The following is a 27,841-nucleotide window of genomic DNA, read 5'->3' as shown; positions in this document are numbered from 1 at the left end:
CTAAAAACAAGATTAGAACAGACCTAAGTTCTTACTATATACTTGATTTTACAATGATTCACCATGAATAAGTTTTCAAACACCTTTTCTTTAGAATACCAGTCTTTTTTAAAAAAAAAAAAAAAAGTCAGTCTGTGCATCATAATTACTACCGTAAAAGAAAATCAGAAGAGGTTTCATACCTGATTCCCCTTGTTATTTTTCACAACAAAGTTACCTTTGTCAGCCCAGTATAAAAAAAAAAAAAAATTACTGTAAGTCAGCTGTTTGGAAATTATACTGCATTTCCTCACTGACACAATGTTACAAATGGTAGCAAAAATCCTACCAAAAGCTACTTAACTCCTAATGTAACTGATATGTGTGGGTGGTACTTATTGAGTCCTCAAATTCCTCTGTCCTTAGTGGAAAATGTTTCAGTTGTGTTTTAAACATCCTGTATTGCAAAAATTTAGTCAGCTGATTTTGGAAGGACATTGGCCTAGAGAAACATGAGCTGACTCACTGCACACTATTACAATCCCAGCCTCCAGTCTGTCCTTTCTAGAGTCTATCCTCCATTGTGGTGACAGTTTTCTTAATCAAAAATCTGATTAAGTCACATCCCTACTCAAAAATCTTCATGGTCCAAAGAACTTCCCACAGAGTAAAGTCCAAACACTTAGCTCAGCATAGAAGGCTCCCCGCAACTGGTACCAATCTACCTTAGTTTTATCTTCCGTCCCTCCCTTTGACAGAGACTGCCTGAACTTCTATTCGTGTTGTCATCATTTCCTAACAAGTCATGTTCTTCCCCCACTTCCCAACATACTCTTGCAAAAGTTCTTTCTTCTGCTGAGAATGCATTCCTTCCCTTTTACTTCAAAAATTCACCTACAGAGCTCAATTCAAATATCACTTTCTCTCTAAAACCTTCCCCAACATCCCTCAGGCAGACTTTGCACATTTGGTCCCCCTTTGCCCCTCAACAAGTATTGAGCGCGAGGGTGTCATTAGGAGTTCCATAAACATTGGCTAAATGTTGAAGGAACAAACATACACATGCTTGCGTGAAGGGCTGGCCAAAACCTGTTGAAGCCACAGTTAAAGACCAGAAGGATATTCCAATCACCTATATGCAGGTGTAATAACCAGCGTACACGTGAACATTAAAAGTATAGTCTTAGTCTTATTCATACTGACAAACACAGAATCGCAGAATACTAAAACGCCAAATATATAACCTACTTCACCTTAAATCTTGGTAAATGTTAACCATGTAATTAATATTCTACAAGAAAAGTAACCTAAGACCAGAAATAATTTAGCAACTTCCCATTCAAAACATTTTCGGTACTTAGAGCTTCGAAATTACCGCACTGGGCAAATTTACTTAATGTTTTAGAAAGTCAAAGATAAAGAAAATGTAATTAGCTTCCTGAAGGTCACAGTCCTGCCCTGAAACCTCCCATCAGCAGCTTTGAGCCCTCAAGGCGATGATTTAGTAAAAAACCCATTCTCCGTCATACTCGATCGTTGACAGAAAACGCAGCCGTGCAAACAATCATTAAATACCAAAGCCACAATGAAGTCGTTTCCAGAACGAAGCTAGAGCGCGGACATTCTGTCTCCACTACGTGTGGCCATCTCCCAAACAAATATCTGACGTATTCCAGGGAAGTTTCACAATTCAAAGGCGATTTCACATAAATTACTTGATTCTACGATACTATGAGGCGGACAGAGCAGGATTTAAAAGCACAGATTAAGGGCTGTTCGGTGTAGGAATGGAGTCAGCACTTCGCTTCCACAGAAGTATTCTGACCACAACAGCAATCACAACCCAAGACGAAGGACACCTTCTCCCCTAATCCCACCGGTACATCTAGCTCTGTGGACCTACGGCGACCGCGCTGACGAAAGGAACGTGGACACCTGCACCCACGATCACCGGAGGCAGAAGTCCCGCGTCGCAGTCTATCTCCAGGGGACAGCGACCGCACACGCCCCGTCTCCCGAAGCGTTGGGAGCACGAGCACGCCCGGCGCGCCCCGCCTGCAGGGCTGCCGGCCGCCCGGCGCTCCCGGGGTCGGGGGACCCAGCTCTGCGCGACATGGGGGCGGGGCGCGCGGCCGAGGGCTCCGCCGAGCAGGGTCCGGGCAGCGCGGCCCCGAGCCGCGGCTCTCAGCGCTGTCCACACGGCCACGCTCATCTGCGGCTCCGCCTCCGGCCCCGGGTCCCGTCCCCGGGCCAGGCCCCCGCGCTGCCGGGCGCCGCGGCTTCACTCCGAGCGCCTCAGCCCAGGGAAACGACAACCCCGAGGGACCCTGAGGCGACACGCACCTGGCCGCGCCCCGCCGAGGACTGGGCCCGCCGGGCCAAACAGCAGCAACCACTGGAGACAGAAGGTCCCGGAGGCCGAGCCCGCGCCGGGCTTCATCTCGGCAGATCCCGCGGGTCCTCTCAGCACCGCGTCGCCTCTGCCTCCGCCTCCTCCATCGCTCTCCAACCCTGTGGTGGCCCCAGGGCTGGCCGGGATGCGCGCGCCCGGGTGCGAGCGCGCGCGCGGCACTGACGCAACTCGGTCCTTGGTCCGAGCGCGCTCCCGACATCGCGCCCGCCGCGCTGACGTAGGAAAAATGCAGTCCCCGGCGGGGGAAAGGGTTTCCAGAGCGGCCGCTAGAACCTGCCCCGGCCTGCCCCGCCGTCCCGCCCCACGGCCCCAGCCCCGCCTACTTTCGGGGTCGAGGGAGCCGATTGGAGCAAAAGGAGGAGGAGCGGGAGACCCAAAGAGGAACCGGGAAGCAGAGGGAAGCGCAGCCCCGCCCCCTGCCCCGCCGTTTCTGGTTGGCTGGCAGGGCGAGCGGAGCGCCGAGCTGCGCGCCCATTGGTTGCTTGGCGGAGAGGCGGGGCTACGCGAAGGCCGGAGCGGGCAGGGCTGGGGTTGGTGGGGCCCGCTGGGTCCGGGTCGAGGCCGGGTCTGCACCTGCGGGCCTGAGGAGATGGTGCTGGGCGGGTGGCCGCTGAGTTACGTGCTGCTGTGTGGCCAGGCGGCTTTGCTGCTGGGGAACCTGCTCCTGCTGCACTGCGTCTCTCGGAGCCACTCGCACAATGCCACCGCCGAGCCCGAGCCCACATCCGCCGCCGCCGCCGCCGCCGCCCCGGATGGCTTCGCCGGGGCGCTGAGCTGGGAATATGGCGACCCCAGCTCTCCAGTCACCCTCTGCTCCTACCTGTAAGCTGCGCAGTCGGCGAGGCGGGTGGACGCGGAGACCGGGCGGGGATAGGTGGGTGTGGGGGGAGGCGGGGGCGGCGGGGACGGCCTTTTTCAGACCCTCTCCGCCTGAGGACCCGGGCGTCGACACGCGGGCGGTGACTACCGTGACGGGATTCTCACGCCTGTCACCCATGCGGGGACACCTGGTGTGTCGGGGACAGGTCCTTTGGGATCCCGAAAGGGAACTAGGGAGGAGTGACAGCACATAGCCTCTGGAGGAGGGGACCGGGCCGAGCCTTCTGTTCCCTGCGCCCTTTGGTAAAGGAGAATCCACCGTACTGAGTGAGGCACAAACGGGGTCAATGACCTGTCCCTGCCTGCGAGGCACGTCTTTTTTAAAAGCAACATCCTTGCCGTTGCAGAACCAAGCCTTTTTTTTGAGGCTGGCGGGAACGCGGATCCGAACCCTGTCCTTGGTGTTCCAGCACCGCGCTCGAACCAACTGAGCTAACCAGTGAGCCACAAGCCATTTTTAACATCTCTTTTTGATGAAATAGAAAAGGCGTTTGTGAAATACAAAGAGAACCCCTTGGCTTAGAGTTTGCCCCCAAAGCCTTGTGGCTGTTTGCCTAGGGAAGAGATGAAGCTATGGCAGGAGTAGAATCCACGTAGAAACAGGACCAGAAACACCTCCCTTTCCCGACAGAAGAGTCATAGCTAGCTGCAAATTTGACCCGCTGTGCTTCCATCTGATTGACACCACCTCTTGGCTTGGAAAAGGGTCTACAGAGTTAAATTGAACCCCGGAAAACTTGGTGAAGAAAAAGGTCTCTTGCCTGTCTTGATTATGTGCATGCAGACGATTTGCAAAGACATGTGATAAATGATGATCATGAACTTACTGGTGATTTACAGACCCGAGGAATTTATAGAATGCGAAGACCCGGTGGATCATGTTGGAAATGCAACTGCATCCCAGGAACTTGGTTATGGTTGTCTGAAGGTGGGTTTTTGTTTTGTTGTACAAACTCTTCCATAGAGAAATAGAACCAGCTAACTGCTGTTACAGAAAACTATAAGGGATATGTAGTTACTTTTTTGTAGAATTTTGTCAGAATGACGATTACTGGAAATTTCCAGCATGGCCAGGGTCAGTGGCTGAACAAGACATCTGGTTTTCTCAGGAAGGAGCAGTCTCTGTGCCACAGCCACCCAGGTGCTAAGACCAACCTGTGGTTCCTTTGCCCATTGAGATTGACAGATTTGAGGCCAAAATGTCACTTCTGGCTATCCATCAAGGCATGCACTTTCCTGAAAGAGCAGAAGAAAGGCTATATACTTTCTAAAACTGATGATGGATTGAGCAGTATCTTTGTTACTAACACATTTGGGGCAAAGCTCCTCTTGCCAATGACCTTGCATTTCACAAGGCAAGCAGGTTCCACCATGTCCTAAGGATATAGATAGGGTCTATCAGTATATGTCTTTGTAAGAAGTTAAAGTCTTCCAGGGGAAAGGCTTTGGTAACAATGGCGTCTTGGAATGGAAAGAAGCCATTCAGTTCCATTAACGATATCTGTAGAGCTGGGTGCACACTTCCTACTGTTACTGTATTAGGTTCTCGGGTCCCAAAGTCATAGAAATGAACAATGCGCCCAGCAATAAAGCAAGCAATGCTTTATTGAAATAGGAGATAGACTTATGCATAAGGGGGATAGTAGCTACAGGAACACTAGCCCCCAAGGAGAGCTGTTCAAGGTCCTTTATGGGGAAAGGGGTTAAGGGGTGCAGGCCAGAGTCATCATTCTGCACCTCTGGAGGTGGCGCATTGTGTTCTTCATGGTTGCAGCATGGGCACATGCTCAGTTAGGGCTTTGGTCCTTGTGCCTGCTCATTGGGGCTAAGATGGTGGTGGTATTCGTTATCATCACCCCAGGAAGGTTATTATAGTGGTCACCTTGAAGCTTTGTGCAGGTGGGGGAATTTCTAAGGGGGTCTTAAGGTTAATCTGTAACATAATTTTTATAATGGCAGTAAACAAGCCTTGGGGTGGGGTTTTACAACTCAGTGAATATCTGTTCCCCTCAAATCTCAGTTTATTTTATTAGGGCAGGCCATGGGGGTAATCATGTGTGTGTTGGGGGCGTGGTTCTTGACTGAGGAGTGGAAAGGTAACAAAGTGTCCTGTGCAGGGAAAATGGAGTCAGTTTGGTTCACAGGCCTAGCCCTATTCTGTTTCACTGCCTAGTCAGTCTCTCACAAACCAATGAAGTTCACACATCTCCTCCCCACCATGGACTTTCCATTACGTTGTGGTGCATAATCCAAGTCAAGGTTCAATCACATATTAAGATAAATATGGGAAAATATTTTTCTACTAAATCAGACACAGAGGAATAAGCCTGAGTAATAAGACCAAAAAGGCAGCTCTTACCGAAATAATGTGTAAAGAAATACTGTAAATACAATGAAATTTTGTACTATTGATAAAAAGCTTGATTAGCATTGTATAGAAATAACTTACTTTTGCCCATTTTAATTAAAAATTGAGTTTATCCTGTCCAGGCACACAAATTCTCACCTCACCCGGCAGTTCTGAAGGACTGGCAATTATCAGGGAAGGACTGAGCATGCTTACTTCCCAGGCCCTTCTCTTTGAGGAACACTCCAATGGGAACAGTACTAAAGTGCTAATAAGGTGCAGTAAAAAAATGTACAGCTGGGCTTTCTCTGCTAGAATTCAGCTAAGCAAAGGGTAAGAGGCCCAGTTCTGAAATTTTTGGCTGCAATTTAAACTTATACTGTAGATGTACTACAGATATCTGATAATCACATATTCATGACCTAAATAAAGCCCTGAGTCAGATGATATTCTGAGTACTTCCCTAATTCTGTTACTTTATAAAGGATATAAAGCAGACTTCCAATGCACATTGGCTTTTTTAAATACCCATTTCCAGATGTTCAGTTATGTGCTCTTTTTCCTGTAAGTACAGGATAATTAAAGCATTGTGTCTATCCCTTCTAAAGGGCATTTAATGAAATTGATTCTAATATTTTTACTATATTATTAAAGAAGCCAGTCATGGAGGGGAAAAAAAACAGGATTTTATTTAAAACAATGGACAGGGCTGGCTGGTTAGCCCAGCTGGTTAGAGCATGGTGCTGATAACACCAAGATAAGGGTTCAATCCCTGTACTGGCCAGTTGCCATACATACATGCATGCATACATGCATACATACATACATACATACGTACATAAGGGTTCAATCCCTGTACCGGCCAGTTGCCATACATACATGCATGCATACATACATACATACATACAGTGTACATTAGGATGGACTCATCTAAAATTGCTTGAAGTATATCACTAAATTTTTTGCTCTTGAGCACAGCTTTACCCAACCTTGTTAGAATTATTATAGTACTGAGGCATCTTTTATGAATGAATATATATTTTTGTGTTGCTCACTTTGGTGGGCTTATCTTTGTTTGTTTTGGTTTTGGTTGTCATTCTGCAGTTCGGTGGTCAGGCCCACAGTGATGTGGAACACACCTCAGTTCAGTGCCGGGCCCTGGATGGCATTGAGTGTGCCAGTCCTAGGACATTCCTAAGGGAGAATAAACCTTGTGTGAAGTAAGTGTCACTTTGAATGAGGTGGTTGGTACTTGGATGGAAGTACTTGGTTTTTTTTTAAGTGTTAAAGAGGGAATGTGATTACTATTATGCATAATCCATTGACAGAGGCAATGTGGTTATAGCAGAGAGGACACTGGACTTGAGACCAGAAGTCATAAGTTCTAAATTTCTCTTTCACTAACTAGCTAAGTGCCTTTGGGCACTCAGAGGCTGTCCCCTCATCTACAAAATGAAGGAGTTGAACCAGATAACCTAACTCCAAAATCCCTATGACAGGCATAAACCCTTTGAAAATCGTCTCTGCATTTTAGGAATAAAAGTTTTATCATTAAAAGTGTCAGCTTTTCACTCTGAAAACCAGTTTACCTTCAGTTTAATAGATTAGGGTCATTTCTGTAAATTCTGCTTGAAGGCACACGATTTATTTACACCATTTGCTAATGGAAAGAGTCTATGGCTATGTTTAGTGATATTGGAGCACCTGCAGTTAAATGTCATCACAGTGTGTAAGGACAGAAGCCTTATGAAGTCCTCACTTTTAGCTTCCACAAGGCAATAGGAAAGGTGTACGGAGATCAAGTGTTCATTTAAGGAAAGACAGCGCTTCCTTAGAGAACTACACTCAGAAGGTGGCGGCTAAGCCTCATGGAAGGAGCCTGTGACGGGCAGAATGGGAGCCCAGACGCCACTCCTATGATGCCTATTGTGCAAATGTGCTTAATAATTTCTTGTCCAGTCCAGCTCTGCAGAAGTCAATGTTTATTCTTAGAGGTCCTCCACATATCTTAGCAAATACTCTTTTGAGACCCTAGACCAACTTGAGGTTTTGGGGGTTGGGGAGTTAGAGCGTATATTGTGAAAAAATTTTGCTTAAGTTTTTGTATATTGCTTGACATCTTAAAAAACTTTTCTGGTTGGAGAGAGACTCTCCCTCCCAAGCCTAGTGAAGTCTTAAAGCTAGCAAAGGGCAGGAGCATGTCTTTCATATGCAAACTAACCATCCCAGGGCTGTGCTGCTCTGCCAAGAGAAAATAGTCCTCTGCCTTAATCATCCCAGGGCCAGGTACCAGGCAACTACGGACCACCCTGTACCATGAAGCCCACTGAAATTATTCAAACTAGCCAATCCTAAACTGTTTGCCCTGCCCTGCCCTGCCCTGCCTTTCCTACAGAAACCCCAGTAAAGGCCTAACCTTTCCCCTTTCCCATGTGGCACTGCATGGTGGGTCATGCCTCCTGTCTAGGACCTATGAGTATAATAAACTTCGTTTTTTTCCTGAGCCTTTCCTGTGTCTCCTCTTGTGGCTGCACCTGACTTACCATATCAGAAAGAATACAAAACGGAGGGTAAGAGGCCACAGAGGGACTGCAGCACCATCTTTTCACTTGTGTTAAATTCATTCATCTTTAAGTATTTTAATTTTCATGTCTTTTGTCTAGGTATACTGGACACTACTTTATAACCACTCTACTCTACTCCTTCTTCCTGGGATGTTTTGGAGTAGATCGTTTCTGCTTGGGACACACTGGCACAGCAGTAGGGAAGCTCCTGACACTTGGAGGACTTGGGATTTGGTGGTTTGTTGACCTTATTTTGCTTATTACGGGAGGGCTGATGCCAAGTGATGGCAGCAACTGGTGCACTATTTATTAAAATGCTCCTGTTACGGCCCAGGGGAGGCAAGTGAATGCTCTGTCTCTGGAATTCATGTCTACAGGCTCAGAATTCTTTTTTGATATCAGCCCTGACCATTACTGTCCCCCTTTGGTGGGAATGTTTGGTTAAGTAGCCTTCTTTGGACTTTGGGTATTCAACCCAAATTTCACCCTGCAGACTAGAAACGACAAGCAAACAGTGTTGTGGGATTCACATTCATGCCTTTCCTCATGTACAACATATCAAGGATAGTGACGTAACGTATAGGCAGCAGCAGGATTTCCATGCCCTTTGTTTCTGTACATGGCTGTATCTTCAGTCCTTTGGAGCAAGTGGATCCACCACGATGAGCAGAGTGAATATTTTTATCCACGTGCCTTTTGTGGCCCTGAGTCTTCATACAGAGGAGATCTGAAGCTGAGCCAATGAAAGTCTTCAGAAGTGGAAATGGCCATGGATTTTAATACACAGTGAAATTCTGACTTTCTGAATTTAAATTGCAAAATAAATTTTGCCAATCTGGAATGCATATGAGTATTTTCAGCAGGGAGAATGAAACTCAAAATTATATTTGTTTTTCTGAAAGGTAGGCATTCAAAATGACCCACCCTACTGATAAACCCTTTTGGGTCACCATTTTTATGATCCAGGGGCAGTATGTGCAGTACAATAATTTCTTCATTCCCATTATGTTTTGAAAGCCAGTCATATCAGACATATATAAGCTGAGCTATTCCTCTTGGCAGAATTGTCCTATCCAAATATTAGTATTTACTAGTTTATGGAGTCCGTGTTTTAGGCTGATAAAAAAGATTTCATACAAGTAACTGCAAAACTATTCTTTATGATCAGGTAAGATAAAGTGAGGAGCCTCATGATCTTGGAAAGAAAAACACTCTTACCTAAAGGATACTGAATACTAGGATGGAACTGGAATGTGATTTATGGGTGCAAAGAGAAACTGAACACATTCTCTCAGAATATGCATGGTACTAAAAGCTCGCTCTGTGGGCTACAGCAAGCAGAAAAAGATACAGAAAAGCTTTTGCATTCCCAAGTCACTGGACTGGGAATAAAAAGAAATGTTCCGAATTATAAGTGGTTTTAAAAACTTAGTTCCCATCCTTTGCAATCTAAGTTGAAAAGAACTGATAAATATAAATAAAAGGTGGACTTTGTGGACAAGTCAAACTAAGAGGCTTCTATTCAGACTAACTTACAAATTCTAGAAACAATACAGGTAGGACTACTCAAAGTTTACTTTCAGAATAATTGACTTAAAGACCAAGATAACAGTTAAAATAACTTCCCTGGATACATTCTATCATTTTGTAGCAGCTTGCCTAAGATTTTCTGCATTATCATCCCTGATTAATATGATCACTGTTCTTACATTATTGAAGATGGCAATTGTGTAAAAATTTAAAACATATTATTCTGTTCTGTCATGAAAGTTCTGTACCACACTGACCCTGGCCTTCACCTTGCTTATAACCATAATAATTAGTAGACTCTTTTTTTTTTTTTTTTTTCAGGTGGCAGGGGGTGGGTGGCCAGTACAGGTAGACTCTTAATTCATAATCTCTATACCCTAAGGCAGTATTTTTTTTTTTAATTATTGTGGATTTAGAAACTAGACTCTCCCCAAAAATATGCACATACACATAAAATTTTGCATAGAATTTAAGGGGGCTCGGGGATGCCTTTTTTTTTTTTTTTTTTTTAAATCCTCACTTCTAAGGGAAGTCTGGAAAACAAAAACTAAAATTAAAGTCTTACCCAAAATAAGATACTACTTTAAGACACAAATTCTGCCTCATTGCACTTTTTTTTTTTTAATCTCCCTCAGGATATTCACAAACCCCATCAGAAGTTGTTTTCTTAAAAATAAAAATCTTTGGCAGCTCCAAGACTTGAAATCATTAATTAATGTTGCCAGGAAGAAGAGCTTGAGTAAAAAGCCAGAAGTCTATATAAATGATTGAAGAAGCTATTTTATAGAAGAAGACTTTCTCACAAAACAGCTGTTGGAGACCAAAGCTGTTTCCACTGCTAGGACAATAACTGAAGAATGATTAGTAACATTCCTGTGTGACAACTGGCAATTGTCAGTTTCAATTTGACTTCTAAACAATTCCCACTCTCTACATCCACAACCCCTGGCCAAATGTGATACAACCTGCAAAACTGATTAAAGAGTATTATTAAAAATGTGAGTACCTTTGCCCTCTGGATTCAGGTTGTTTCTTAATATTTGGTGGATACATCTATGTATGTATGTGTGTGTTATATCTAGTTTGTGGCTATAGAGAAGGTTCAAAATACTAAAAGGTCCCTCTATCAAGGTTAAATTAGAAACTGTCCCTGTTTTTGGTTTCCTTTCTTTAAATAAGATTTTATCAGCTCCCCTGACCGCCTGACACCGTGTCCTCCTTCCACCTGGCTTAGTGAGTCTTCCTAGCGCAGTATAGCACCCCCAACCTAGTGATCCCTGAATATATGTGTATTTAAAGTATCTATTTTTCTCTATAAGAAAGAGAATGCTAAAGCCTCTCGCCATCTTTGGCACATCTTCAATACAAACCAGGTGATATAACTTTGGTTTTGTTAGATAATCTCTCTTTAAAGCAAGATACTTAATTGATTATTTCAGGTGTGACTGTCAGAAATAAAATTTGATTTCCCCGACGAACAGCGATGGAAAGGGAATCATTGTCCTTAACAGCTTCAGTAACATCACTTGTGGTAGTAACAGGTTGCCCATTTATGCCGACAATTACATCGTGGTCTCGCAACCCAGACCTGGGAGGGGGAGAGAAAAGGACCATGAAACTATAAGAATTTTACCATCCTCATCTAGAATTTACTGTCTCTCTCTAATGGTTCTAGTGTTTTGCTGGCATTAAATATATGAACCAGGAAACCAGAAATAGCCTCAATCCTTCCAAATATGAGGCTGTTCTATGATATGCTGAAGGACGTCTGAAGGACAACGATCCTATTTCCATTATAAAATTAATTCCTATCAGAATCATGGGTAAGAAGTGTATTCCCCCATATACTGGGTGTGGTCTGGAATGGGGTGTTTAACTTCTAATGTGTATTACTCTCAGGCCCTGCTAACTTCAAACTTACTCCTGGTCTCAACAACAAAAATGCAAAGCTCAAGTGATGCCCTTTCCCCAGACTGTGATACTCTGTTCAGTCTGACTTTGACAGACCACCTGCTAGCCCCATCTTTCCCCACAGTTTATGGAATTGGAGAATTTGCTGAGTTACATTATAGAAGTGAATCCAAAAGCCAGTCAACCTTCCAAGTCTAAATATTTAGAGCCCTGGTATTGGGCTCCTGTTGGGAAAAAATAGGAAAATGGTCAGGGCCCCTCAGATGTTCAGAATCTTGCCTAGCGTTTGCTGTAGATGTCCTCAGGTGTGCCTCGTTACTACTTACTGTGATTGCGTTTGGGCACCCAGGTGTCCAGGGCTGTGGACTTAAGTATAAAAGACTAGCAGCTCTGATCCACGCTGCTTCTCAGAACTCTCAGAGAAGCCACTAGGACAGCTGCTCCTAGATCTGAATAGAACCCATTCATTTTTCTACACCCACGGCTCCCAGGACCTTTTTTTTTTCTATTGCCTACCTCACAGACCAGCGTGTGGAGGGTTTGTGACCCAGCCTGTGCAACTGACTCGAGGGGTCTGTGAGCCCCAGCTTTACAGCTCCTCTTCCCCAAAACTGTGATTATATTTAGTCTCCAACATATTTGCCTCACAGAGTATATAATCTAGAAACAAAAGCCAGCTCCAAATACAAAACACTGTGATAAATATTCAGCCGAGCTATGATTTATTTGTCTTAATGTGAAAACAGGCTGAAAGAGGAACGTCAAATTAAATGACTGCAGGAGACACCATCTAAGAGAAATGGGAAACTCGAGGAAGAATGATAATGTGGTAGGATTACCAAGGTACATGGAGTTTAAAATGAAATAGGAAATTTAAAGCAAGAGGGTGTGAAAAGCTTGAGTACAGAGCTAAAAGCAGGAAAAGCTTTCAAACAAGGACAGTTTAGGAGGATGACTTGGGACAGTGTGCACAAGGAAAGAATAACTTAATTCATAGTTCTGTGAAAAGGAAAGGAGAAAAAGAAGAAACCTGCAAATTATTACTGAGTACCTACTGTGCACCAAACTAACGCTCGGACAGGATAAGTGACAGTCGCCATGTCACATAACTTGTAAGAGGCTAAAGTAGGAGTTGGTCCTGAGTCTTTCAGACGTGAGAATCCATTCTCTTGCCACTAAATCACTCTGCCTCTCAGAAACAAGAAAAGCAGCCACAAAAGCAGGAAAACGGAGGGTTAATCCAGGGTCTACATCCCTGCTCTCTGATTTGCTGTGTAACGCTATGAGTTAACTAATCTCTCTGTAGGAGAGCTGCTTCCTCTGTAAAATAATACCTATATCATAAGACCACTGGGGGCTCAAACAAATACATGAAACACTGTAAATGGTGCCTGACATAGTAAATGCTTCATTAGTGCCAGCTATTACTATGGTAATTATCATTATTATTAGGTATAAGTTGAGTGAAAGCCAGAAAGAATGGATTTCTGTTTACCAGTGACTTCCAGCAGTAATTCTCGCATTTTAATGCATACGTACGAATCACCTGTGGCTCTTGTTAAAAATGCAGATTCTGATTCAGTGGATTAAGGATGAGGTCTGTGATTCTGCACGTCTAACCAGCTCCAGCGGATGCTGATGATACTGGTCTACAGACCACATTTTTAATAGCAAGGACTTAGCTGAAAGAAACAGCTCTGGCCCTGTACCAGAAGTTAAAAATAAAGGGGCGGGTGTGGGGTGGAGCAGAGCAGGAATCAGGAAAGTCTAGAACAGGCCAAATTTAGTAACATGAGACCTAACACTTAGCTATGCTGAACAGTTAGTACCTGTGATTTCTTTCCCCCTAATAAAAGTTATCATACTCTAAACAGATTACTGACCTCTTGAAAAACAAAAAGAGAGAGGTAATAAAGAAGAACAAGAGAGACCCAGAAGAAGACCCTGGCAGGACAAGCCACCTCTCCCCTCAGTAGTTAGTATTAAGTGTTCCAAAATAACTGTGAAATCAGCTGGAGAACCTTCTCCTGGGGACTGTTCTAGCCTTTGCTTTATTACACATTGCTGGCCTCTGATACTGTCATACAGAGTTCAAAGAGAAAAGTGTTTTAAAATATCTAAAGTATATACTTAAACTTATAACATTCTGGATTCTTCCCATTAATAATTATTAACTACTAATAACTATTAACTAAGTAATTATTAATAGTTATTAGTACTTAATAGTTATTAATTACTTAATACTAATAGTTATTAAGTAATAACTGTTAATATTGAAGAGTAGATATGGGAATTCCTAGCAAAATTAATTTAAACTTAGGCTATTAACTCATGAGATCTTCTTGGGCTACAGAGAACCATCGCCCCCCAATAAAAAAGGCCTTTATAGGAACACAAGTCTAAATATCAGCACTGTCCAACAGAAATGTAATTCAAGCCACGTATGTCACTTTAAATTTTCTAGTAGCCACATTTTTAAAAATTTTTAAACAGATGAAATTAATGTTAATAATATAGCTTATTTAACTCAATATATCCAAAATATTATCATTTTAACATGTAATGAATATTTTTTAATTATTAATAGGTATCTTACACTCTGTTTCATATGTCTTTGAAATCCACTTGAAACAACACACATGCCCGTTATGGTGCTATACAATGATAATACCTCACACAATGCAATGGTTAAGGTGAAATGCAGTTCTTCCAAAAACAAAAGGTATGTTTAACGGAAAAATATTTTACACTGCCTCTGGATTTTTTCATTTAAGTTAATTAAAATTATATAAAATTTAAGGGCTGGCCAGTTAGCTCAGTTGGTTGAAGCACAGTGTTACAATACCAAGGTCAAGGATTCAGATGCCCATACTGGCCAGCTGCCAAAAAATAAGTAAATGAATAAAATTAAAATTCAGTTCCTCAGTCACGCTGGCCACATTCCAAGTGTTCAATACACACTACCTGTAGGTAGTGGCCACAGGACTGCACAGAGCAAGTCCAGGTCCTACAGCCACTCACCCCAGCACACATCTAGAGAGGACAAAGGCGGCCAGGCCAAGGCCCGCAGTCCTCTCACCTTTCAGCGGCTGTTCCTTGAATCACTTCATACACAAAAAGCCCGGAACTCACTTCAGGGAAGTCTGGGTCCTGCCTTTTCATGTCTTGGAGAAAGCTAAGAGAAGGGAGCAGGTGAGGAAACACAATGAGTTAGTCTCCTGAGCCCTGGAAAAGCCTAGAACTCTTAGCAGCTCCTCCATTTGTTCTGCTCAACACTCACGGCAGCTACTGAGGATTCCACGAAGCCCATCACAGTCATTCCCCCTGGGTGCAGTCTGATCCTCTGCACCAAAGCTTGAACCATCAGACGTAATAAAATACAGCCACGATGGGACACTATGTAGAGTTAATGCTGGTGCAGGCAGAGGCAGGTACTTACCTGAGACAGACAGGGCCTGCGCTCACAAGAGAACCCAGCTGCAGTCCAAATGCTTTAGCTTTTCTGTTAAGACTGTCCAGCTTTTGCCATAGCTTTTGCCTCTGAAAACCAACCCAGACATATTCAAATACGTGCTTACTTCATAGTGAGGGGCAGCATTCGCAGACCCAGGTATTTCTTCTGTGAAAGAGCCTTTCCTGGCAAAGAAAGTTATAATGTCTTACTAACTACAAACCTCCTTTACCTTTGGCAGAGCTTAAAGACACACGAATCCCAGAACCTCTTTGCTATTATAGCTACCCTTTCAGGCTGTCCACCAAGAAATACATGCTTCAGAGGAGCCTTTGTCATGAGCACATCCACCCCTCCCACCCACCTCCTCACCTCTGGCTCATGGGTTTCATTTCACACTAGTTCAATCCAAGCTTTCTGCCTAGTCCCCCCATATTGCCACCCAAACCACCATTATAAGAGCTGAGGACCAGTGACCCAGTTCTCTACAGGACAGAATTCAAACAGCTGTCTCCACAAAAGACAAGACAGGATGAAAAATATCCAGCTCCTCTTACCTTTCAGCTGGCGCTCGTGGTATTCTGCCAAGAACTGTTTGATTCGATCTGAAGGAATCGCAAAGGAGATTCCCGCAGTCACCTTCAGCGTGTTTATGCCAACCACATCCCCATCCTGGCAAGGAAGGAAACATCGTTCAGTCCCGAAGTTCTGCAAACTGAACAGGGCAAAACTAGGACAAGCAGAGAAGGGAGTGAAGCTAGTCAGTCAGGGTCAGCACACGGAGAGGCAAGAGGAAATCAGTGCTTCTTCTTCGATAGAGACCAAAGAATGTCACTTCATGAGCGAATGGTGCGGCAGGACAGCAGAGGGGAGCTGCGCGGACACACACGTCGCCTTTTTTCCCAGGTCACAGGGTCAAGGCTGCTGAGGATTTTTTTTAATCTTGAGTTCATTTTTCCTTCAGTAAGTTACGTTGATTTTATTTATTTATTTATTTATTTTAAAGATGACCAGTAAGGGGAACTTAACCCTTGACTTGGTGTTGTCAGCATCACACTCTCCCAAGTGAGCCAACCGGCCATCCCTATATAGGGATCCGAACCCGTGGCCTTGGTGTTATCAGCACCACACTCTCCCAAGTGAGCCATGGGCCGGCCCTTCCATTGATTTTAAAAGTGAGCCACAGTTTCTATTTTGACACAGATAAGAGGACAAGGAATATTTGCTTTTTTATTACTTACATAAAATTAAAAATAAACATGAAAAAGGCAAAAAGCTGTTGGATATTCAGCAACACTTCGATGAAACCACTCATAAGAATTAGCAAAATTTACTTTAGGGAACAAAGCTCCACTAAGCTAAAGATAGAAAGTAGAAAATACTTTCCTCTCTGTGCATTTTGTCATCCTTTAGCATTTGTTAGGTAATGGGAGGGATAGAAAAGAGATTTCCAATTGTATTAAAATACATTTTGTAGTTCAGTTGGTCTGGAGTGTGGACTGAAATTCTTCTACATTTCATCGCTGCTCTAGTAAATTCATTGTCTAATGGAGAAGTCAGGAGCAAGTTACATGCAATGTTTTGAGTAAAAAGCACCCAGTCATTTCACATACAATTCGTCCTCTTAAAAGCAAGTGTAGTGTTTTAAAAGGAACCAAAAGTAATCAGCTGAGTAAAAGACTCAGAAAGCACGATCCCAGGCTGCATGTCAAACAGCACTGCACTCTCTTATGTTTTCACAGGTATTTGAGCAACTAAAAACACTGGCATTTCCACTAGAGACACTGAATAAAATTTAAGAATAAAATACATGACAGACAATGGATTCTGGTTGTGGCTTTTCTGTCACCTATAAGCAGGTCAAAACTAAAAACCTGGACAGACCACATTATGTAATTAGCATTTTTAGTTGAGGGACAGTTTTTCATAAGCAGCAGCAGGGGTCTTCAAGGATATACATTACACAGCATACTTGGTCATTTGGCATAAATCTGAGTTAAATATCCAGGGCTTTTGGTAACTATTCAATGAAAATGGAAAGCATATTGAAGAGAAAAACTTTGCAGTATGTCAAAGCCCGAAGCCTGGTGCTCTCCATAGGATGAAATCACACACTAGGATGAGAACTTCATCATAGCCCTTGAATCTTCCCTAACAATTCACTCAAGATCCAAGAACAGAAAAACATCGTTGTACAACTCTCTGCACAAGAGCGGTACCCTAGTCTGCATCATGGGGTTTGTAAAGTCTGAAAGTTAAGAAGAAACACGAGGTAGCAAGGAAAGTAGCCACTTACCAAGTTCACCAGGGGCCCCCCGGAATTCCCGTGCTGAAGACAGAATTTGAAAAAGCCATCAGTAAAGCCAATGAACACATTTCCCCTTGTCATTTGTACGTAGTTCCCAAAGAGGTTTACCAAAAGCAGCCTCCTCTAGTGAACTCCTGCTCCCCCAAGGCAGACTAAATGACGCCCCCTATCATCACCAGTACTGAAGTCAGTGTAGGTAAAGGACACAGCAAAAGGACTGTCACCTTCTACAGCAGCAGTCATCTCTATGGCAGGCCCGAGAGGCCACCCAATATCATGGATGCCCATTATCACATCAAAAGGCTGAACTCTAACAACGTGGCATTCCATTCCTCTCACAGGATCGAACTGAACTCCAGACATCCCCAAGAGGCCACAGGGCAAAGGGGTGGCTCTGAGGTTTTCTTCTCACTGTGCTGCCGGGATTTTATGGGCTGAGGACGAACCTCCTAAGGCGCTTACGTTAATTATGGCGTCAGTCTGGATATAGTCCATGTCCGAATCCTTCAGCCCCAGCTCTCTGCCCTCTCGCTGGGTAGTGCTGACAATCCCTGCGGTCACCGTGTTCTGCAGAGAAAACGGGCTGCCCAAGGCCACCACGAACTCTCCAGCCCGCAGGTCAGAGGATCTTCCCAGCAGCAGTACAGGAAGGTCAGTCTGCCCGTGGTCAAGGAGGACAGAAGGAGCAGGACGGAAAGGGTTAGGAACAAATCAGGAGCAGGACTGACCGATATTTGCGTGCAGCACATACATGACACCACCTCTGTCGTGGTGGCACTTGTCATCTGAGAAGCACCCACCCACGCGGGAGCTATGACGGCCTTATGCTTCCTCTTCAAAGCCCACGCACCAGCAAGCTCTGGCTTAGACTGACGAGGGTCATGTCCAAGGTCTAAAGTCATGGTTTTGTAGAAATTTTGATTAACACAGCACCAGTGACGTGGCTGATGAGCATAAACCGACACTGGCAATTTCCTTAGCACCGATTCCAGCTCGAAAGTCCCCGGCTAAAGTGAACGAGCCACAAACAGTAAGGAGATCCAGAGCGGCACTTTCCAAACTGTCATGTCATTAAAATGCAGATCCTGAGTCTGCACATCTGGGTGAGGTTCCAGATGCCACAATTCTAGAAGGCTCTCGGATGACATGTCGATGCTGCTGCTGTGCAGAGCACCGCTCGGGCACAAGGACCTCAAAGTGTTCCTTAGCGCTTGGGGTTCATGCCATCGTTTCCTGCATCCTAAGACACGCGGGGAAGTAATTTCCCTAGAAGTAGCTTCTGTTGGACAAGGTGTCTCGGAGAAGAAAGACAGAGTGCTGGGTAGTGAATAGAAATTGTTGGGGACACACAGAGAGGACAGGAAGAAAAGAAACAAGAGAGGGAGTGAGAAACAGAAAGCGGAAAAAGCTAGATGGAAAAGATGTGCTGGGGGGATCAGCAAAGAGACGAAAAGCCCGAAATACCAGACTCCGAGTGGGCCTCGGACACGCACCTGCGGCTCGATCTTAACCAGCGCAAGATCCAGTTTACGGTCCACATCCGCGACAGTGGCTTCGTACTGCACCCCGCTCTGCAGCCCCACGCGGATCCGCTGCTGGCTCGCGAGGACGTGTGCGTTGGTGACAATGAGCCCATCCTGCGACACTATGAACCCAGAGGCACTGGACGCAGGAATGTCTTGGCTGCCGAGAGGTGACCTGTCTCCAAAAGACGACAGAATAGGCAGAAAGTCAGGGGATCCAGCCACAGCCTGAGTCACGGGAACCTCACGCTTATTAGACACACGTCCGTCCCGTGTCCCCAGGTATTTCACCTCTGCCTGTTTTCGTTTTCTCCGTGGATAAGTGGACCCTGCACACGCGGTGCCCTGACCGTCTCTCGTGAGCACAGGCAAGAGCCGTGTCCTGTGCCCAGGACCCTGTGCCCTTCTTCGGGGCTGGTCGTGCAGCAACCCGTGGGTTCCGTGCTGCCAAGAGGCTGAACCTAGTCCTCATACCGTGGGCAGAGTGGATCCAGCGCCACAGGACCCAGTCGCAAGAGGTCAGAGGGGTCTGGTCCCGGCTTAGCTTCCACTGTCACCTGGCCTTGGGACACAGGACAAACGCATGCTGCCCTCTGGGACTGGGTCCCCTGCACGCAAACGAGAGGGCTGGGCAAGGTCGTCACCAAGATGCCTGTAGCTGTCACATCTGACCTGAGGTTCTGTCCGGGGGAGAGGAGGGAGCGTGCCCGGCCACCCCGGTGCCCACCCCGGTGGCCAGGAGTGACTCAGAATCCTCGTGCCCGTGCCCTCAGCTCGATGACCTTGAACAGGTTATCAACGTCTCGGAGCCTCAGTTTCCTCGCAGCGGTTTTCATGATTCAATGACACATGAGGCTTTGAGGGGCCTGGACCGGGAAGGCGGCCACGTCCTCCCGCCGCCCCTGTCACCTGCGGAGCAGCTGCAGGTGGACCACGGCCGGCGCCACCTTGTCCACCACGGCGGCGAGGAAGTTGTGCTCGCTCCGGGGCCGGCCGGCGCCTCCGGTCCCTGCGAAGAGACGCCCCGTGCGTGGGGGTCCCCGTCAGGTGTCACGTGTCAGAGCTCAGCCCCCCCCCCCCGTCCTCCTCCTTCCTGTCCTCGGTGTCCCCTCCTGCGGCCCCGCAAGGACAGCCCCTGAAGGAACCAGATCTGTCACCGTGGTTGGAAAACAATTAAAAAGGGAGACGGTTCTCAAAAGGGGAACGGGGACAACCTCGTGGCGATGGGACCCAAGAGCCACCCCCTAGGAGGAAAGGACGCCGGGGGCAGAGGGGCTGGGTCCTGGCGCACCTGGGGCACCTGAGGCGGCGGCCCGAGGCTCACCTGCGTCCCCGGAGTCGCCCTCGTGCGCGGGCTTGGCCGGGAGCGCGCGCAGGCGGGGACGCGGCGCGACACCCTCGGCCGAGGCGCACACCCGGCAGCAGCGGCACCGGTCGGGCACCGGCGTCGTCCCCGGCGCGCAGGTGGGCAGCGGCGGGCAGCGCGTGGGCTCGCAGGCCGCGGGGCAGGGCGGCCACCCGGCCCTCCGCGCCTCCGCCCCGGGCACGGCCACGGCCACGGCCAGCAGCAGCCGCAGCAGCAGCAGCGGGAACGGCCCGCGCCCCGCGCCCCGCGGCCGAGCTCCCGCCATCCTGCTCCTTCCCCGCCGGCTGCCGCCTGAGCCAGCCCCGGCTTTAAGGGCAGAGCCCGGCAGGCGTCGCCACCCCGCCCCGCCCCGGCCGGCGAAGGGAGGTCCCTGGTGAGAGCGACGATGGGGACAGACTGACATCACCCCCTCACGGCCAGAAGGTCGGCGCCAGGAAAGCACGACCCTGCGTCGCTATTTCACATGGTTTTTATTTTTAAAAAAACAAGCAAGAGACAGTTTTAGAAAATTGCTCTCCGCTCCACGCCCATGAGGTCACAGAAGACGCGCCGCACGGCGCTGTCCCGACACTCGGACCCACCCCGATGACCGCAACTCACTGCTGCACGCAGGAACGGGGCGACGGGCTGGCGGAAGACTTCATAAGCCTGTCCCCGAGTGACACGTCCACAGCTGCTGAACGCAGCTGGCCGGGGAAGCCCCACGTCCGAGGCGACGACGTCCGAGGCGGCGACGTCCGAGGCGACGTCCGAGGCGACGTCCGAGGCGCTGTCAGCGCCACTGGGCCGCTCGGCCGCTTCACACTGAAAACAAGCCCGCGAGTCCCGCCGCTTCACTAGCAGGGCGCACTTACATCCAGAAAGGAAGGAAAACAAGAAGCACTTTTGCTTCGGGTAAACTGAGGACCCGGACCTCACGGGGGCTCGTCGGTCTATCACCACAAGTGCGACTCCAGTACGTGACGTCCCCGCAGTCCTCTCACAACGTCCCACAGGACGCGGGAGGTGGAACGTCAGCTGCCCTTGAGTGTGCAAGTCCTTCACAGCTTTCAAGAACAGTGGAGGGTCACCAGCTCAGGCACAGGGAGGACACCTGAAATGCTGCTACAGGTGGCCCAAGACCACCTCGGACCCTCGTGGAACGAGCCCAACTCAGAGGGGGTTTATATTCCACAAAGAAAATGCAGGACCTTTTTTAGTTCCTTTTTAAAACTCTGATTTACTCTGCAGCCTACGCACTTCATCACTAACCTATACTTCGTCCCCGCGCTCTTTTTTCCATTTGGTTCCATTTTATATTTTTAAAACTAAATGCTTTGGTCACATACGCACCGTCTTTGGCTCACACTAAAAGACTGTGAATGAAACTGGCCAGAAAGTAAGAAATATGGACAGAAAAGGAATTCTGGAATAAGATTGGGAATGGGAATGCTTTTAGGCTTCATAAATACTGGAACTACGTTAACAATCTTCTAACCTGGAATTCCCAAGCATATGCCAATGGGAGCCCTTGTGTTCCTTTATCAATAGTCTGGATTATAAGTATGTTTAACTAACACTTTCTCAAAATAGCCCTTGCTGAGTAGGAAACATACCAGCTTACTAGAATGGCCAATTCATTTAGCAGTAGTAATCGAGCAGAATTTATTTTTAAAATGGGAAGATTTTCACAATTTAAATACCAAAAGATGACATCTTTTCCATGAGTCAGAGAACGTTTAAAGAAATCTCTTAAGTTCCCAATCTATTTTCATTAGTCCCACATCACATATTTTGCAGTTTCTTTGACTAGCCAAAGAATTTTCTTGACGAAAATTTGAAGGCCAAACCGGAAAAATCAGGCTACTTAAAGTATGTTGTAATCTCAATCACTCATAAATAAATAACTGTCAAACCACGGATGTCTGAGGATGAGAGTACAGGAGGTTACGGACAAGGGGCGGTGGGGAGGGGTGAGAGGGACCGACCCAGCAGCAGGTTTCCTGCCTCACACAGGCCCAATAGACCAACCCTAATGTCCGCGAAGAACAGCTCGAACGCAGCACAGTCAGAAGTTCTCACGGGACCCACACTGCAGGGAAACTGCACTGCCTGAAATCGACGTGATTCCCCTCAAGCCACTAAGGATTTTCTCATTTGGACACAAGGAGGGGAGTTGATTTACTAAAGTAAAAATGTTCCTTTTAAGAGTCTCTTCATTTAGTCACTAATTTTTATTTAAAAACATAACTAATTGGGCTGGCCTGTTAGCTCAGCTGGTAACACCAAGGTCAACAGTTTGCCTGTATCAGCCACCCACTCCCCCCCCACCCCCCGACCAAAAAAATGTGTGTGTGGGTGTGTGTGAACACACACACACCCACACACACATGTAATTAATTGATCTAGTTGATAAAAGTTACAGATAGACATGAACTAAATTCTCTCTCCCTTTAATGAACCCTAATAAGTTCCTAGTAGCAATTTACCACATAAGACAGACAAATTCTCCCAGGGACACTGGAAATAATACCTATTTATCAAATGGAGGAAGGTATGGGCCTAACATCTGGGTGACAAACTCAATCTTCTATGCTCTTCTACCTGGGAAATCTCTAGCCAGCAACTCATAACCTTTCAATGTTTGTATGCCCAGTTTCTGTTTCTTTAAAAATGTAAATCTCTGTCAAGATTACCTTTATATCTTTTCACTGTTAAGTACATGGAACTGCATCAGACCACGGGTTTAGTCATGCAAGCACACAGGGCTTCATTCAAAAGGCAATATAAAGAATAAAAAGAAAGCAAATCTGCTAGAATCTACAATACACAGCACTTAAAATTAGACTCTTGTTGGCCCACTCAAAAAGAGCTGTGAGGCAAGGACTCAAGACAATCTGTCTTTGTCAAAACGTAACCTTTCTCTTGTCTGGAAAACATAGATCAAAAAAGCTGAGCAGCATGAACTATAAACCCACCTCTTCCCAAGAGCTGCTTTATAGCTAATCTAAAACTCTGCAACAGAGATCAACCTATCGTACATGTGAATTATACACACATCAACCCTCCACATGGTCCAAATAATGCCATATCAAGGGAAATGTCTGTTCTGTTCTCTACAGTCCTAACATTTAACAATGATAAACCCATCCTTGGGGTCTAACACAGAAATGGGTTGGGCAGGTCTGTCATCCACATCTACAGTATGTGGAGTCAAAACATCTAGAAGAGAACAGAGTAATATCCGATACTGACTGATGCACTGGTGTTGAGTTATTCCCCATACCTTACAAGAAGTCGCTATCTCTTCCCCTATGAGGTCTCCTGAGGGCATCTGCCCTGGCAGATATTCTGAGGGCTGCTCTCCAGCCCCCAGACGCTACCACCACCTCTCAGAATGCACCCAAGCCAAGCTGGAGCCTGGGTCTTCCACCACCCCTCAGAATGCACCCAAGCCAAGCTGGGGCCTGGGTCTTCCACCACCCCTCAGAATGCACCCAAGCCAAGCTGGGGCCTGGGTCTTCCACCACCCCTCAGAATGCACCCAAGCCAAGCTGGAGCCTGGGGCTTGCACCACCCCGACCTCCTTTCAGCTGGGCCGGTTACCACCCCCCACCTTCACAAACATCAGCCAATGAGCAGGAATAAGGTAAAACCAGATGACTGTCTTCAGAGTCTGGACTGAAAACAGAACGAAGAAACTAAAACAAGGACAGGGAAATAAAACGGGGTGAAACTGGACTCCCGACCTCCTCTAGTGAGGAGCTGCTAAAAGAACCCCTCAAGAGGAAGACCCTGGAATAGTTAAACAAGAGGCAACCTGCTCTCCACTGAATATGCTTGCAGGTCTAACCTAGTGATTATCCCAAATTAAATACATTGCATTGATATTATTAAAAAAAGAAAAGAAAAAAAGCCAGCTGGATGGGCCCCTCCCACAGAGCATCCACAGGAATGTGAGTGTCATAAAAAGTCTGTGACTATCCTCCAACAAGGCACAGAAACGGAGTCATGGCCTCCTTCTCTTGGGTCCACCCTCCCTCCCTCCCATGTCACTGAGCTTCATCACACATCAGAGGTCCGTATGTTTTCGTCATCAAGGTTGAACATAAATGGTTTCTCCTTGGGGTGCTGGGGCTCTGACTTGTGCCTTATCCGGGAGCTCTGCAACACGCCAGCAGCATTGCTGTCCCCAAGTCGAGGCACAAACAGAGAGTCCTCTGGAGTCTCTTCAGCAGGAAGCAGCTTTTCCCCAGCCTGGGGGACAGGTGTCCAGGGTTGCCAGGAGGAGGCCACAGAGGGGACTTTGCAGAGGGCTTTCTTTTCCTCCACAGGTAGCCGCCCTCTGGACAAGGCAGAGTTGGGCCCACCTGACAGGCTGGAGCTTCCAGGTCGAGTCAAAGAAATGGATCTAGAAAAGGACATTTCCTACAAAAATAAAAAGGAAGAAAAAGACAAAGGAAAGTTAGGCCTGTTCCTTATAATGTTTATCCTAAAGTCTCAAAAAGAGTACCCACCCAGCATCACCACCTCATAGAATACAAAAACCAAGTATGTTCATCGGAATTCATTCCAGATGTGTCAAGGTCTACCTGGCAGTGACACTTGTAAGACACTTCAGAAATTCTGTTTCTCTATCCAACCCTACCTCACCTCCTCCAACAACCAAAGAAAGAAAAATAAAAATTTGTACTCAAATTAGTAGAAAGAGAAAAACAAACAAGACAGCCTGGGGTTTCAGCTGCCTCAAGGGATGGGGCTGCTTGCCTACATCACCAAATAAAACATGCCCGCTCAAGGAGAATTCATGTCTAAGTTGACACTGTGCAAACAGAAAGGAAGTGACTTACTCTGGGGTGGCACTTGAGTGCTTGGACAGCTGCCCCAATCTCCTTGATCCAGCTGTGCATGTCTTCTGGACTGTCTGCCTGCAAAACATCAACAGCAGCACTTAAGAGAAATTTTTGGCACTATGATTTCAGCTTTCAAATCTCTGCTCAATTTTAAGTTCATAACATCACAGCATTAGAAGTGGAAAAGATCTGAGAAATCCTCTAGCCCAAGAGCTTTCATACTCTGGGGGACTTTTTTTTTCCTGCAATACCTTATTTGACACCCAATAAATAGAACAGCTCAAAGTGGAGCAGCTCTGAGGTGGGACAGCAGCTATGGGGGACAGGACATCTTAGAGGCCCCCCCATCCCCTGCTGAAGTCCCTCACCCCCTGCAGAAAACAGCTGACCCAGTCTAGCCTCCTAGCTTTACAGAAAAGAAAAATGAGGCCCAGAAAACCAGAGCTCGAGGTTTATGGCTGATCTAGATTCGAGTTCTTCCTCACTCCCAATGTAGTCGTCTTTGCAATAACTATCAGAACAAAATAATCCCACTCTCAATTCCAGCCCCATTAAAGCCAAATCCCTGTGCAAACCCTCCAAGCTATGTATTATCATATGCATTATCTCTCAAAGCACAAGCTCACTGGGTCCGTCTTGAGCCTGCATCCCGGCTGCAGACTCAGGAGAGCCACACTGAACAGCTGCAGGCCGATGCCGAGCAGTGAACAAAGCACCTCCCCAGAAACAACCCGCCACTCCCAGGAGGGGGCAGCAGCGCTTCCGTGAGGGAGGGCAGGACGGTCAGACCCAGCTACCAGCTCGACAGGGATAGAGTCCAAGTGAACTTAGCAAACCTTTCTTGAGACCCTTCAAAGTGTGACACACGGCATCATGTGCCAGGCACAAAGGCGGGATGAGGACGGGATCCGGACCTCCAGAAACATACATCTGTTCGTCTTGCTCCGTCCTCCCGATCTACCTTCCCCTCACAGTCCCACCCCCACACACGAGTGTGGCATGCACATCAGCAGACGCACGTGCAAACTGCACACATCGGCCCCCAAAGCTCCCCACGTTCTCCCCTCACATTCTTCAGCCCCAAAACGACTCCTTTCTGCATCCCATCAGGATAAAACAGGCCCAGGGTTTTTTTTAATGCTCAAACTTTCATCCATACCCCTTCCTGTCATCCCAAAATAAACCTTCCTTGGTTAAACGTGTGCAAGAGACACTTACTTGCAAGGGAAAAGGTTTCATACCCTGGCACACTAGGTCAGAAAGGGTGGGGCACAGGTGCCCACGGTGGACGCCTCTCGCACGTGTGCTGTACCTGCAAATGTACTCGCTCCCTTTCCTCCCTTGACTTTTTCTAGTTATTTGACAATCTAGTGGTTTCCCATCCCTGGTCCAAAAAGATAACCAGGATAAGGTCTCCAAGGTCCTTCCAGAAGGTTCTTTACTAATATCAGGCCTAGCCTGTTCCGCAAGTAGAACTACTGAGAGAATTACATGAGCTCAGTTAGGCAAAACTGTCTAGACAGTGCCTGACACACAGAGGGGCTCTGTAAGTATTAGTTATTAGTGGTGGTGGTGTTTTCACCGTTATTTTATATGACATGAGGGACGGAAATGAAGCCTTAAATCCCACCGTTATAGATACGGTCACTACCCTCATCCCAGGACCTTGTCAGTTTCCTCATCCTCAAACTGCCAATAATTCCTTCCTCAAAGGATCAAATAGTCAGGTAATGTATTTGGAGGGGAAAAAAAGGTTATTTTGAACTTGAATGAGATGAAGGTAATTGTCCATTAGGAAAAAGGAATATTTAGAGATTTCTCTCCTTGGGAAACAAAAGAGGATTTGGTAGGAGAAATGTTACAAGACAGAGGAAAGAGAGAGATGGGAACTGAGTGAGAAACCACAGCGTCCCACATCACAGAGGTGACCTGACATTTTCATTACACAGACTGGAAAGTCCCACGATGACGATCCCATAGTTTCCAGGGGTGAGCTACGCTCCCTCCACCGCCCAGCAAAATGCCCCCCCACTGTGTCAAATGCTACCCCCACAAGCCCCAGGCCACCTATCTGCCTGTGCTTTGCGGTACTGTGTCACTAAACACTCACATCTACCACACAGTAAACCGAGTGTCTCCACCACAGCCTCTGCTCAGCAAGGAACCACTGAGTCAGAAAACTAGGACTCACCCGATTCACCACCTACAGACTCAAACGCAAGAATCAAAACATAGACTACTATTCCTGCATGACTGCCTGATACAATTTGTTGATTTATTTTTCCTATTTTCAAGAAATAAGGGCTCATTAAGGACAATATAGAAAATAAATGTTGAAAAATAAAGATTAAAATCACCTTGAAGCCTCACAAAATTATTTTTATAAACTCTTTCCAGTCTGTTTTGCTATTCAGTTTTGTTTTCCTAAATAAAAAGATACATTATATCTTGATTTTTTTCAATTAATAATGTAAGTATTTTTCTGTATTATCGAACATCTTTGCAAACATTTTCAGTGGATCCAACTAGATATACTATGGTTTACTCACCTAGTCCTCTAAAACACATTTAGATTTTTCCCAATTCTCGTATATAAATAATGCTGCTACTCACATCTTTGGGCAAAAAGCTTTTGTCATATTTAGGATTCCTCAGCTCCCAGGGAAATTACTAAATTAAAGAGTATACACTCTTCTAAGGCTCTTATTACCCCTAGCCAGAGAGATTTCTGGCCAATA

General features: G+C 46.3%; 4 protein-coding genes across 7 annotated transcripts in view; 1 reads left to right on the top strand and 3 right to left on the bottom strand.

Annotated features, from left to right (window-relative positions):
* Positions 1-2,659, bottom strand: part of ADAM9 (ADAM metallopeptidase domain 9) — a 121,068-nt gene extending 118,409 nt beyond the window's left edge. The window contains exon 1 of the mRNA XM_063077413.1: positions 2,323-2,659. Within this exon, the coding sequence (XP_062933483.1) occupies positions 2,323-2,419 (97 nt within the window). The 5' untranslated portion in view covers positions 2,420-2,659. The remainder of the gene's footprint in view (positions 1-2,322) is intronic.
* Positions 1,872-10,732, top strand: TM2D2 (TM2 domain containing 2). The gene is made up of 5 exons (XM_063077414.1): positions 1,872-3,214; positions 4,112-4,199; positions 6,723-6,838; positions 8,282-9,084; positions 10,348-10,732. Exons 1-4 carry the CDS (start codon positions 2,517-2,519, stop codon positions 8,493-8,495), a joined length of 1,116 nt encoding a protein of 371 aa, XP_062933484.1. The 5' UTR covers positions 1,872-2,516; the 3' UTR covers positions 8,496-9,084; positions 10,348-10,732.
* HTRA4 (HtrA serine peptidase 4) lies at positions 10,232-23,534 on the bottom strand. Its single transcript, XM_063076728.1, has 12 exons — positions 23,502-23,534; positions 22,239-22,362; positions 20,785-21,317; positions 20,230-20,437; positions 19,815-19,914; positions 18,876-19,080; positions 17,845-18,039; positions 17,371-17,403; positions 15,632-15,746; positions 15,202-15,259; positions 14,703-14,798; positions 10,232-11,300 (listed from the first exon to the last, which is right to left on the bottom strand). The coding sequence occupies exons 1-12, from the start codon at positions 23,532-23,534 to the stop codon at positions 11,135-11,137; spliced, it is 1,866 nt and encodes a 621-aa protein (XP_062932798.1). The 3' UTR covers positions 10,232-11,134.
* Positions 23,535-24,301: 767 nt separating this feature from the next.
* The window catches only part of PLEKHA2 (pleckstrin homology domain containing A2), a 52,465-nt gene continuing 48,925 nt past the window's right edge, over positions 24,302-27,841 (bottom strand). For all 4 annotated transcript variants that reach the window (XM_063076876.1, XM_063076874.1, XM_063076873.1 and 1 more), the window contains 2 exons: positions 25,101-25,178; positions 24,302-24,678 (listed from right to left, as the gene is read on the bottom strand). In XM_063076876.1, coding sequence (XP_062932946.1) covers positions 24,316-24,678; positions 25,101-25,178 — 441 coding nt within the window. In that variant the 3' untranslated portion in view covers positions 24,302-24,315. The remainder of the gene's footprint in view (positions 24,679-25,100; positions 25,179-27,841) is intronic.

This window comes from Cynocephalus volans, chromosome 13, assembly GCF_027409185.1.
Source record: "Cynocephalus volans isolate mCynVol1 chromosome 13, mCynVol1.pri, whole genome shotgun sequence".
Lineage (NCBI taxonomy): Eukaryota > Metazoa > Chordata > Mammalia > Dermoptera > Cynocephalidae > Cynocephalus > Cynocephalus volans.
The sequence above is the reverse complement of the archived record's forward strand: the minus strand, read 5'-3'. Positions and strand labels throughout refer to the sequence as shown.